At 49.3% G+C, this 13,366-nt stretch overlaps 1 protein-coding gene across 3 annotated transcripts in view; it reads left to right on the top strand.

Moving 5' to 3' along the window:
• LOC109869322 (plexin A3) overlaps nt 1-13,366 on the top strand; it is a 188,067-nt gene that overhangs the window by 72,452 nt on the left and 102,249 nt on the right. For all 3 annotated transcript variants that reach the window (XM_020459397.2, XM_031804073.1, XM_031804074.1), the window contains one exon: nt 7,095-7,195. In XM_020459397.2, coding sequence (XP_020314986.2) covers nt 7,095-7,195 — 101 coding nt within the window. The remainder of the gene's footprint in view (nt 1-7,094; nt 7,196-13,366) is intronic.

Here is a 13,366-nt window from a genome sequence, read left to right as displayed (position 1 = left end):
TGTTACAGAGAGACTGATGTTACAGAGAGAGACTGATGTTACAGAGAGAGACTGATGTTAGAGAGAGACTGATGTTACAGAGAGAGACCGGTGTTAGAGAGAGACTGATGAGAGAGAAGAGAGACCGACGTTACAGAGAGAGACTGATGTTAGAGAGAGACCGACGTTACAGAGAGAGACTGACGTTACAGAGAGAGACTGACGTTACAGAGAGAGACTGACGTTACAGAGAGAGACTGACGTTACAGAGAGAGACTGACGTTACAGAGAGAGACTGACGTTACAGAGAGAGACCGATGTTACAGAGAGAGACTGGCGTTACAGAGAGAGACTGACGTTACAGAGAGAGACTGACGTTGCAAAGACTGACGTTAGAGAGAGAGACTGATGTTACAGAGAGAGACTGATGTTACAGAGAGAGACTGACGTTACAAAGAGAGACTGATGTTACAGAGAGATACTGATGTTAGAGAGAGAGAGACTGATGTTACAGAGAGAGACTGATGTTACAGAGAGAGACTGATGTTACAGAGAGAGACTGATGTTAGAGAGATACCGCCGTTACAGAGAGAGACTGATGTTACAGAGAGACTGACGTTAATAGAGAGAGACTGATGTTACAGAGAGATACTGACGCTAGAGAGAGAGACTGATGTTACAGAGAGAGACTGATGTTAGAGAGAGACTGATGAGAGAGAAGAGACCGACGTTACAGAGAGAGACTGATGTTAGAGAGACACTGACGTTAGAGAGAGACTGACGTTACAGACAGAGACTGACGTTACAGAGACTGACGTTACAGAGAGAGGCTGACGTTACAGAGAGAGGCTGACGTTACAGAGAGAGGCTGACGTTACAGAGAGAGACTGACGTTACCGAGAGACAGATGTTACAGAGGAAAGGGGAACATGATAGAGCAGCCCCTCCCTCCTTGGTGGGGTGGCCACAAGGACAGACTCACAGAGGAGCGGAGGAGCCCTTATGGCCACAATTAACAACGGTATTCAGATATAAGGAGAATGGCACCGCTCTGTGCTGCCTGACTCATTCACTCAAACAATGGACTTCCTCTTGCATGGGAGAGTAAAACTGGACAGGTCTGCTCCAGATATTGATATTTTCCATAATAATTCAATATCAGGCACTCCGATGCTTAAGCATGTGTCAAATTATTCCTTATTGATTTGTTTTGTATACAGGATGTGTATTAACATGTATTTATATGTAACTGATTCAAGAAGAGTAGACCCGTCCCGCCGGGCGTAGACGTCAATTCAACATCTATTCTACATTGGTTCAACGTAATTTTATTGAAATGACGTGGAAACAACGTTGATTTAACTAGTGCGTGCCCAGTGGGTTATTCTCATCTTCTCTAAAGCCGCAGCAATCTGTGGCTGAACTCCTGCACTGAGATGTATGCTTACTAGACAGTACATCCCTCTACAGAGCCTGCCTCCTGCTTATGTCTTTGGTATTCATGAAATTAGAATGAATTGCGGTAGATTAATAATTAATAGGTAACACTGACCGGCAGAGCGTTGCAGGGAGATTAGGCGTGAGTGACACTGACCGGCAGAGCGTTGCAGGGAGATTAGGCGTGAGTGACACTGACCGGCAGAGCGCTGCAGGGAGATTTGGCGTGAGTGACACTGACCGGCAGAGCGTTGCAGGGAGATTAGGCGTGAGTGACACTGACCGGCAGAGCGTTGCAGGGAGATTAGGCGTGAGTGACACTGACCGGCAGAGTGCTGCAGGGAGATTTGGCGTGAGTGACACTGACCGGCAGAGCGTTGCAGGGAGATTTGCCGTGAGTGACACTGACCGGCAGAGCGTTGCAGGGAGATTTGGCGTGAGTGACACTGACCGGCAGAGCGTTGCAGGGAGATTTGGCGTGAGTGACACTGACCGGCAGAGCGTTGCAGGGAGATTAGGCGTGAGTGACACTGACCGGCAGAGCGTTGCAGGGAGATTTGGCGTGAGTGACACTGACCGGCAGAGCGTTGCAGGGAGATTTGGCGTGAGTGACACTGACCGGCAGAGCGTTGCAGGGAGATTTGGCGTGAGTGACACTGACCGGCCGAGCGTTGCAGGGAGATTTGGCGTGAGTGACACTGACCGGCAGAGCGTTGCAGGGAGATTAGGCGTGAGTGACACTGACCGGCAGAGCGTTGCAGGGAGATTTGGCGTGAGTGACACTGACCGGCAGAGCGTTGCAGGGAGATTAGGCGTGAGTGACACTGACCGGCAGAGCGTTGCAGGGAGATTTGGCGTGAGTGACACTGACCGGCAGAGCGTTGCAGGGAGATTTGGCGTGAGTGACACTGACCGGCAGAGCGTTGCAGGGAGATTAGGCGTGAGTGACACTGACCGGCCGAGCGTTGCAGGGAGATTTGGCGTGAGTGACACTGACCGGCAGAGCGTTGCAGGGAGATTAGGCGTGAGTGACACTGACCGGCAGAGCGTTACAGGGAGATTAGGCGTGAGTGACACTGACCGGCAGAGCGTTGCAGGGAGATTTGGCGTGAGTGACACTGACCGGCAGAGCGTTGCAGGGAGATTTGGCGTGAGTGACACTGACCGGCAGAGCGTTGCAGGGAGATTTGGCGTGAGTGACACTGACCGGCAGAGCGTTGCAGGGAGATTAGGCGTGAGTGACACTGACCGGCAGAGCGTTGCAGGGAGATTTGGCGTGAGTGACACTGACCGGCAGAGCGTTGCAGGGTGATTAGGCGTGAGTGACACTGACCGGCAGAGCGTTGCAGGGAGATTAGGCGTGAGTGACACTGACCGGCAGATTTGGCGTGAGTGACACCGTAGCCCCATAATAACCCTCTTGTTGTCATCCCAGGGAGGTACATACTGTGGATCAAAGATGAACTCCACTGAAGATAGAGCTCTGCGTTTCACACTGGCCCACTTTAAACAATTGTGGCAGTTGATGATGCTATGTTCATGCACCAACTTTAACAGTACTGTGCATATACACTGAGTATACAAAACATGGACACCATCCTAATATTAAGATGCAACCCCCCCTTTTGCCCTCAGAACAGCCTCAATTCATTGGGGAATGGACTCTACTAGGTGTTGAAAGCACCACAGGGATGCTGGTCCATGTTGACTCCTATGCTTCCCCACAGTTGGCTGGATGTCCGTTGGGTGGTGGACCATCCTCGATACATACGGGAAACTGTTGAGCGTGAAAAACCCAGCAATGTTGCAGTTGGTGCGCCTGGTACCTACTACCATGCCCCGTTCAAAAGCACTTCAATCTTTTGTCTTGCCCGTTCACACACTTAACGGCAGACATACACAATCCATGTCTCAGTTGTCTCAAAGCTAAAACATCATTCTTTAACCCGTCTCCTCCTCTTGTGCTACACAGATTTGAATTGGATTTAACAAGTGACATCAATAAGGAATCATAGCTTTCACCTGGATTCACCTGGTCAATCTTTCATGGAAAGAGCAGGTGTTCCTAATGTTTTGTACACTCATTGTATAATGTTACACCATCATGACTATACATGAATAGACATGAGCTTAGAGCATCTTCAGTGGGCAGCCTGCTTTATTTTCCATCTAATAAAATGTTGGATTTTAGTCTCTTGAATCGACCTCCACTTCAGAGTTGACTTGTTTAATTCCATCTCTTTGTGAGCTGTCTGTCCACAAGGACCTTGTGGGATGTTGCGAGTCGAACCGAGCATCGTGCCAGAGACACAGACTTGAGGGCAGAGGATTACAAAGCGGTGTCGGTGGTGGGATGGTGTGTTTACGCGCTGGCACTTTGCAGCATAAATTAGCATGGGACAGGAAGCGCAGCGCTCGGCATAACACCTCGCCCACCCACAGCCTGCGGCCTGACTCCCTGACACTGGAGACAGAGTCAGAGAGGCAGGGCCTGCCAGGGTTAGCGGTTAGTGCTAATGCTAGTAGCATTCTTCACTGCAGCAGTGCCAGGAACCAGGAACTCAACAGCAACTTGAAAGGCAACGCCACATCCCTTTTTGGCGGGATTGTGTTTTTCTCTGTTACAAAATTCATTTTTAAAGACGATCCAAGGTTAGGTCCTCTCAGAGTCAGCATTTCAGCACTTTAGGAGAGTTGCAGTGAACTGTGAGGAGATCGTTGTCCATGTCCTTTAACGAGACAGGGTTAGCATGCAGAGAAAGAGAATGGGCACCTGTGGTACATTGCCCTGAGACATCTGGACATCTCTTACTGCCAAAGGGAGGGGGAAGATCACTCATAGGTTGTTCAAGGCAAGCTATTAGACTGCATGTTTACGATGAGGGAACGACCGTAAATGACACTCCCCACTGAGTCTGTCCTGAGCCATTTAGTTGCTATCTATAAGCCCTGGGTGATACGTTGAATAAGTCTTCTAGCGCTTAAAGTTTTGAAATGTTTACTAACACTGGTGAACTGACCCACTCTCTCTATCACTGCAGTGTAATAATGAACAGACCCACTCTCTCTATCACTGCAGTGTAATAATGAACTGACCCACTCTCTCTATCACTGCAGTGTAATAATGAACTGACCCACTCTCTCTATCACTGCAGTGTAATAATGAACAGACCCACTCTCTCTATCACTGCAGTGTAATAATGAACTGACCCACTCTCTCTATCACTGCAGTGTAATAATGAACAGACCCACTCTCTCTATCACTGCAGTGTAATAATGAACAGACCCACTCTCTCTATCACTGCAGTGTAATAATGAACAGACCCACTCTCTCTATCACTGCAGTGTAATAATGAACTGACCCACTCTCTCTATCACTGCAGTGTAATAATGAACAGACCCACTCTCTCTATCACTGCAGTGTAATAATGAACTGACCCACTCTCTCTATCACTGCAGTGTAATAATGAACAGACCCACTCTATCACTGCAGTGTAATAATGAACAGACCCACTCTCTCTATCACTGCAGTGTAATAATGAACTGACCCACTCTCTCTATCACTGCAGTGTAATAATGAACTGATCCACTCTCTCTATCACTGCAGTGTAATAATGAACTGACCCACTCTCTCTACCACTGCAGTGTAATAATGAACTGACCCACTCTCTCTATCACTGCAGTGTAATAATGAACTGACCCACTCTCTCTATCACTGCAGTGTAATAATGAACTGACCCACTCTCTCTATCACTGCAGTGTAATAATGAACTGACCCACTCTCTCTATCACTGCAGTGTAATAATGAACTGACCCACTCTCTCTATCACTGCAGTGTAATAATGAACTGACCCACTCTCTCTATCACTGCAGTGTAATAATGAACTGACCCACTCTCTCTATCACTGCAGTGTAATAATGAACAGACCCACTCTATCACTGCAGTGTAATAATGAACAGACCCACTCTCTCTATCACTGCAGTGTAATAATGAACTGACCCACTCTCTCTATCACTGCAGTGTAATAATGAACTGATCCACTCTCTCTATCACTGCAGTGTAATAATGAACTGACCCACTCTCTCTACCACTGCAGTGTAATAATGAACTGACCCACTCTCTCTATCACTGCAGTGTAATAATGAACTGACCCACTCTCTCTATCACTGCAGTGTAATAATGAACTGACCCACTCTCTCTATCACTGCAGTGTAATAATGAACTGACCCACTCTCTCTATCACTGCAGTGTAATAATGAACTGACCCACTCTCTCTATCACTGCAGTGTAATAATGAACTGACCCACTCTCTCTATCACTGCAGTGTAATAATGAACTGACCCACTCTCTCTATCACTGCAGTGTAATAATGAACAGACCCACTCTCTCTATCACTGCAGTGTAATAATTAACAGACTCTCTCTATCACTGCAGTGTAATAATGAACTGACCCACTCTCTCTATCACTGCAGTGTAATAATGAACAGACCCACTCTCTCTATCACTGCAGTGTAATAATGAACAGACCCACTCTCTCTATCACTGCAGTGTAATAATGAACAGACCCACTCTATCACTGCAGTGTAATAATGAACAGACCCACTCTCTCTATCACTGCAGTGTAATAATGAACAGACCCACTCTATCACTGCAGTGTAATAATGAACTGACCCACTCTCTCTATCACTGCAGTGTAATAATGAACTGACCCACTCTCTCTATCACTGCAGTGTAATAATGAACTGACCCACTCTCTCTATCACTGCAGTGTAATAATGAACAGACCCACTCTCTCTATCACTGCAGTGTAATAATGAACAGACCCACTCTATCACTGCAGTGTAATAATGAACAGACCCACTCTCTCTATCACTGCAGTGTAATAATGAACTGACCCACTCTCTCTATCACTGCAGTGTAATAATGAACTGACCCACTCTCTCTATCACTGCAGTGTAATAATGAACTGACCCACTCTCTCTATCACTGCAGTGTAATAATGAACTGACCCACTCTCTCTATCACTGCAGTGTAATAATGAACTGACCCACTCTCTCTATCACTGCAGTGTAATAATGAACTGACCCACTCTCTCTATCACTGCAGTGTAATAATGAACTGACCCACTCTCTCTATCACTGCAGTGTAATAATGAACTGACCCACTCTCTCTATCACTGCAGTGTAATAATGAACTGACCCACTCTCTCTATCACTGCAGTGTAATAATGAACTGACCCACTCTTTCTATCACTGCAATGTAATAATGAACTGACCCACTCTCTCTAACACTGCAGTGTAATAATGAACTGACCCACTCTCTCTATCACTGCAGTGTAATAATGAACTGACCCACTCTCTCTATCACTGCAGTTTAATAAACGGATTCAGACCTCGTGTCAGGAAATGATTTAGTAGTTGAAGCACGGATGTGTCCCAAAACCCATTCAAATTGTGAGCAATACATTTCCACTTTCTGTTGAATTTCATATCTTACGTAAACTAAACGGTATCACGACAAGTTCATGGTTACGGCTGGGATTTAGATTTGTTTGACCCTCGCGTCGCATCTGTATGCGTAAAAAAGATTGAGAAGGTGAGGAAAGCACAGTGAACAGTGCCTGTGTGAGTCTGAAAGTGTGTTGAATAAAGATGATAAGCTCAGTTGTTTTCTGCAGGTCAGCCGGTTACCTGTGGAGAGCTGTGGCCAGTACACCACCTGTAAAACCTGTCTGGGCTCTGGAGACCCCCACTGTGGATGGTGTGTACTTCACAACAAGTAAGTGGCTCACTTTACATATGCTCTTATCTTCTCTGTGGGTAGATGAACTTATTGGGAAAACAAATAGCGTGGTTGTTTTAGTGTGATCAAGTTGCCTCAGTCGATACCAACTATATGAAAATGAATTGATTCCTGAGCGGCTGCACGGATTTTCAAGGTGACATTTTGATACCAATCAAAGGGTGAATAAAATGGTCTCTGTTAAACATCAGGAGGCCAGATGCTGTTGGAAAGTAGCAGTAATACATCTGGTAGATTCTGAACTTTTAATGGACCACTGAGAGGTTCGGGGTTCAGCCAAACTATTGGGAAGCTGCGTGCTGTTACCCAGTCCACCTGGTCCGCTCCACACAGGAAGTGACAGGTGACAGCTGCCCCAAATGTGCTCCTTCCTGTTGACCCTTTTGGGCTGACCCTTAGGCAGCAGCTGGTAGGTCGGAGCTCAGGAAATGTCTGGATATTGCTGGCCCTCTGCCACTCCTCCCTCACTCCCTCACTTGTCATCAGGCACATTTTTCCTCCAGTTCCACTGTAAATGAATTGGCTGGGAACATCATGAGAGAGTGCTGTGTCCTGCCACGGGGGAGAAGGGAAGCCTGCGAAGGGGGATGTGTGGCTGTATAGTGTACCCTTTATCGAGTGTAATGGCCACAATATGGAGGGGTTTTCTCTGACGTAGGCCATGATTAATGGAAAAACAAAGTAACTCTAAAGGTAGGGAAATAAAGGGGACAGGAAGCACATGCCTTTTAAACAGCACGCTATGGGTTTTATATGAATTATAGAAAGTCCTGAAATTGTTTCATTGTGTGACATTTCTCACACCAAGGCCTGGTGTCAGCAGTCCAGTGTTTCCCCTCTGATGCATATCTAGATAATGTTCAGAGGTAGATGAAAATATTTTTCTGAGCCTAGGACCTCAATGACGACCATTGTGGAATTTTCATTCAGTCCTTTATCAAGATAACAATATTTAATTAAGATTAGAATCTGGGACTGATAATGGAATAATTTGCATAGATATTTGCCAAACTAGTTTGAAAATGATATTTCTCTGCATAGCAATGCAGTATTCCGCGCAAATGTTATTTTTTTTACACAAACTTGTGACAACCACTGCACAGCACAATTAGTGTGAGATCAGGCAAAGTGATGAGAAGATTGAATGGCTAAATTGTGCCCGATTCACATGTCAAACCTCTGTTCCTCTCTGGTGAAGCGACATCCCAGAGTGACACAATCCTCTTCTATTTCCATCCTCTCCGGTTCGGCTTTATGTGGCTTCAACCTGCTGTCTGTCTGTCTGTCTGTCTGTCTGTCTGTCAGGCTGTCTGTCTGTCAGGCTGTCTGTCTGTCAGGCTGTCTGTCTGTCAGGCTGTCTGTCTGTCTCTGTCTGTCTGTCTGTCAAGCTGTCTGTCAGGCTGTCTGTCAGGCTGTATGTCTGTCTGTCAGGCTGTATGTCTGTCTGTCAGGCTGTCTGTCAGGCTGTATGTCTGTCAGTCAGGCTGTCTGTCAGGCTGTATGTCTGTCAGTCAGGCTGTCTGTCAGGCTTTATGTCTGTCTGTCAAGCTGTATGTCTGTCTGTCAGGCTGTCTGTCAGGCTGTCTGTCAGGCTGTCTGTCAGGCTGTATGTCAGGCTGTATGTCAGGCTGTCTGTCAGGCTGTATGTCAGGCTGTATGTCAGGCTGTATGTCAGGCTGTCTGTCAGGCTGTCTGTCAGGCTGTATGTCAGGCTGTATGTCAGGCTGTCTGTCAGGCTGCATGTCAGGCTGTATGTCAGGCTGTCTGTCAGGCTGTCTGTCAGGCTGCATGTCAGGCTGCATGTCAGGCTGTCTGTCAGGCTGTCTGTCAGGCTGTCTGTCAGGCTGTCTGTCAGGCTGTATGTCTGTCTGTCAGGCTGTATGTCAGGCTGTATGTCAGGCTGTCTCTCAGGCTGTATGTCTGGCTGTCAGGCTGTATGTCAGGCTGTATGTCAGGCTGTATGTCAGGCTGTATGTCAGGCTGTATGTCAGGCTGTCTGTCAGGCTGTATGTCAGGCTGTCTGTCAGGCTGTATGTCTGTCTGTCAGGCTGTCTGTCAGGCTGTCTGTCAGGCTGTCAGGCTGTCTGTCAGGCTGTCTGTCAGGCTGTCTGTCAGGCTGTCTGTCAGGCTGTCTGTCAGGCTGTCTATGTCAGGCTGTCTGTCAGGCTGTCTGTCAGGCTGTCTGTCAGGCTGTCTGTCAGGCTGTCTGTCAGGCTGTCTGTCAGGCTGTCTGTCAGGCTGTATGTCAGGCTGTATGTCAGGCTGTCTGTCAGGCTGTCTGTCAGGCTGTCTGTCAGGCTGTCTGTCAGGCTGTCTGTCAGGCTGTCTGTCAGGCTGTATGTCAGGCTGTATGTCAGGCTGTCTGTCAGGCTGTATGTCAGGCTGTATGTCAGGCTGTCTGTCAGGCTGTCTGTCAGGCTGTATGTCAGGCTGTCTGTCAGGCTGTATGTCAGGCTGTATGTCAGGCTGTCTGTCAGGCTGTCTGTCAGGCTGTCTGTCAGGCTGCATGTCAGGCTGCATGTCAGGCTGTCTGTCAGGCTGTCTGTCAGGCTGCATGTCAGGCTGTATGTCAGGCTGTATGTCAGGCTGTCTGTCAGGCTGTATGTCAGGCTGTCTGTCAGGCTGTATGTCTGTCTGTCAGGCTGTCTGTCAGGCTGTCTGTCAGGCTGTCAGGCTGTCTGTCAGGCTGTCTGTCAGGCTGTCTGTCAGGCTGTCTGTCAGGCTGTCTGTCAGGCTGTCTATGTCAGGCTGTCTGTCAGGCTGTCTGTCAGGCTGTCTGTCAGGCTGTCTGTCAGGCTGTCTGTCAGGCTGTCTGTCAGGCTGTCTGTCAGGCTGTCTGTCAGGCTGTATGTCAGGCTGTATGTCAGGCTGTCTGTCAGGCTGTCTGTCAGGCTGTCTGTCAGGCTGTCTGTCAGGCTGTCTGTCAGGCTGTATGTCAGGCTGTATGTCAGGCTGTCTGTCAGGCTGTATGTCAGGCTGTATGTCAGGCTGTCTGTCAGGCTGTCTGTCAGGCTGTATGTCAGGCTGTCTGTCAGGCTGTATGTCAGGCTGTATGTCAGGCTGTCTGTCAGGCTGTCTGTCAGGCTGTCTGTCAGGCTGTCTGTCAGGCTGTCTGTCAGGCTGTATGTCAGGCTGTATGTCAGGCTGTCTGTCAGGCTGTATGTCAGGCTGTATGTCAGGCTGTATGTCAGGCTGTCTGTCAGGCTGTCTGTCAGGCTGTCTGTCAGGCTGTCTGTCAGGCTGTCTGTCAGGCTGTCTGTCAGGCTGTATGTCAGGCTGTATGTCAGGCTGTCTGTCAGGCTGTCTGTCAGGCTGTCTGTCAGGCTGTCTGTCAGGCTGTCTGTCAGGCTGTATGTCAGGCTGTATGTCAGGCTGTCTGTCAGGCTGTATGTCAGGCTGTCTGTCAGGCTGTCTGTCAGGCTGTCTGTCAGGCTGTCTGTCAGGCTGTCTGTCAGGCTGTCTGTCAGGCTGTCTGTCAGGCTGTCTGTCAGGCTGTCTGTCAGGCTGTATGTCAGGCTGTATGTCAGGCTGTCTGTCAGGCTGTCTGTCAGGCTGTCTGTCAGGCTGTCTGTCAGGCTGTCTGTCAGGCTGTCTGTCAGGCTGTATGTCAGGCTGTATGTCAGGCTGTCTGTCAGGCTGTATGTCAGGCTGTATGTCAGGCTGTCTGTCAGGCTGTCTGTCAGGCTGTATGTCAGGCTGTCTGTCAGGCTGTATGTCAGGCTGTCTGTCAGGCTGTCTGTCAGGCTGTCTGTCAGGCTGCATGTCAGGCTGCATGTCAGGCTGTCTGTCAGGCTGTCTGTCAGGCTGCATGTCAGGCTGCATGTCAGGCTGTCTGTCAGGCTGTCTGTCAGGCTGTCTGTCAGGCTGTGTGTCTGTCTGTCAGGCTGTATGTCAGGCTGTATGTCAGGCTGTATGTCAGGCTGTCTGTCAGGCTGTCTGTCAGGCTGTCTGTCAGGCTGTGTGTCTGTCTGTCAGGCTGTATGTCAGGCTGTATGTCAGGCTGTCTGTCAGGCTGTCTGTCAGGCTGTCTGTCAGGCTGTATGTCAGGCTGTATGTCAGGCTGTCTGTCAGGCTGTCTGTCAGGCTGTCTGTCAGGCTGTATGTCAGGCTGTCTGTCAGGCTGTCTGTCAGGCTGTGTGTCTGTCTGTCAGGCTGTATGTCAGGCTGTATGTCAGGCTGTCTGTCAGGCTGTCTGTCAGGTTGTCTGTCAGGCTGTATGTCAGGCTGTCTGTCAGGCTGTATGTCAGGCTGTCTGTCAGGCTGTCTGTCAGGCTGTCTGTCAGGCTGTATGTCAGGCTGTCTGTCAGGCTGTATGTCAGGCTGTCTGTCAGGCTGTATGTCAGGCTGTCTGTCAGGCTGTATGTCAGGCTGTATGTCAGGCTGTCTGTCAGTCTGTCAGGCTGTCTGTCAGGCTGTCTGTCAGGCTGTCTGTCAGGCTGTCTGTCAGGCTGTATGTCAGGCTGTATGTCAGGCTGTATGTCAGGCTGTATGTCAGGCTGTCTGTCAGGCTGTCTGTCAGGCTGTCTGTCAGGCTGTCTGTCTGTCAGGCTGTATGTCAGGCTGTATGTCAGGCTGTATGTCAGGCTGTATGTCAGGCTGTCTGTCAGGCTGTCTGTCAGGCTGTCTGTCAGGCTGTCTGTCAGGCTGTCTGTCAGGCTGTCTGTCAGGCTGTCTGTCAGGCTGTATGTCAGGCTGTCTGTCAGGCTGTCTGTCAGGCTGTGTGTCTGTCTGTCAGGCTGTCTGTCAGGCTGTCTGTCAGGCTGTATGTCAGGCTGTCTGTCAGGCTGTATGTCTGTCTATCAGGCTGTCTGTCAGGCTGTCTGTCAGGCTGTCTGTCAGGCTGTCTGTCAGGCTGTCTGTCAGGCTGTATGTCAGGCTGTCTGTCAGGCTGTCTGTCAGGCTGTATGTCAGGCTGTCTGTCTGTCTGTCAGGCTGTCTGTCAGGCTGTCTGTCAGGCTGTCTGTCAGGCTGTCTGTCAGGCTGTATGTCAGGCTGTCTATGTCAGGCTGTCTGTCAGGCTGTCTGTCAGGCTGTCTGTCAGGCTGTCTGTCAGGCTGTATGTCAGGCTGTCTGTCAGGCTGTATGTCAGGCTGTATGTCAGGCTGTCTGTCAGGCTGTCTGTCAGGCTGTCTGTCAGGCTGTCTGTCTGTCAGGCTGTCTGTCAGACTGTATGTCAGGCTGTCTGTCAGGCTGTCTGTCAGGCTGTCTGTCAGGCTGTCTGTCAGGCTGTATGTCAGGCTGTATGTCAGGCTGTCTGTCAGGCTGTCTGTCAGGCTGTATGTCAGGCTGTCTGTCAGGCTGTCTGTCAGGCTGTGTGTCTGTCTGTCAGGCTGTATGTCAGGCTGTATGTCAGGCTGTCTGTCAGGCTGTCTGTCAGGCTGTCTGTCAGGCTGTATGTCAGGCTGTCTGTCAGGCTGTCTGTCAGGCTGTCTGTCAGGCTGTCTGTCAGGCTGTCTGTCAGGCTGTCTGTCAGGCTGTCTGTCAGGCTGTGTGTCTGTCTGTCAGGCTGTATGTCAGGCTGTCTGTCAGGCTGTCTGTCAGGTTGTCTGTCAGGCTGTATGTCAGGCTGTCTGTCAGGCTGTCTGTCAGGCTGTATGTCAGGCTGTATGTCAGGCTGTCTGTCAGGCTGTCTGTCAGGCTGTCTGTCAGGCTGTCTGTCAGGCTGTCTGTCAGGCTGTCTGTCAGGCTGTATGTCAGGCTGTATGTCAGGCTGTCTGTCAGGCTGTATGTAAGGCTGTCTGTCAGGCTGTATGTCAGGCTGTCTGTCAGGCTGTATGTCTGTCTGTCAGGCTGTCTGTCAGGCTGTATGTCAGGCTGTCTGTCAGGCTGTATGTCAGGCTGTCTGTCAGGCTGTATGTCTGTCACTCAGGCTGTATGTCAGGCTGTATGTCAGACTCTCTGTTTTTTCTGTCTGTATGTCTACTTGAACCCCTCTGATGCTTAAACAGAGAAAGAAAGGGATGTTTATTGAGTCAGATTGAGATGGGTGACATTCGTTCTGTGGGACAACACACACACTCAGGTCAGGTCACATGATCAGTGGAATCTGAATGTTGGAGCTCATGAGAAACAGAGAGCAGGGTATTGTTCATCCTAGCAAGATGCAGGCCAGGCCAGGCAACCTCAGACTGCTCATTCATGTACAGG

This window comes from Oncorhynchus kisutch, linkage group LG24 (assembly GCF_002021735.2).
Source record: "Oncorhynchus kisutch isolate 150728-3 linkage group LG24, Okis_V2, whole genome shotgun sequence".
Lineage (NCBI taxonomy): Eukaryota > Metazoa > Chordata > Actinopteri > Salmoniformes > Salmonidae > Oncorhynchus > Oncorhynchus kisutch.
The sequence above is the reverse complement of the archived record's forward strand: the minus strand, read 5'-3'. Positions and strand labels throughout refer to the sequence as shown.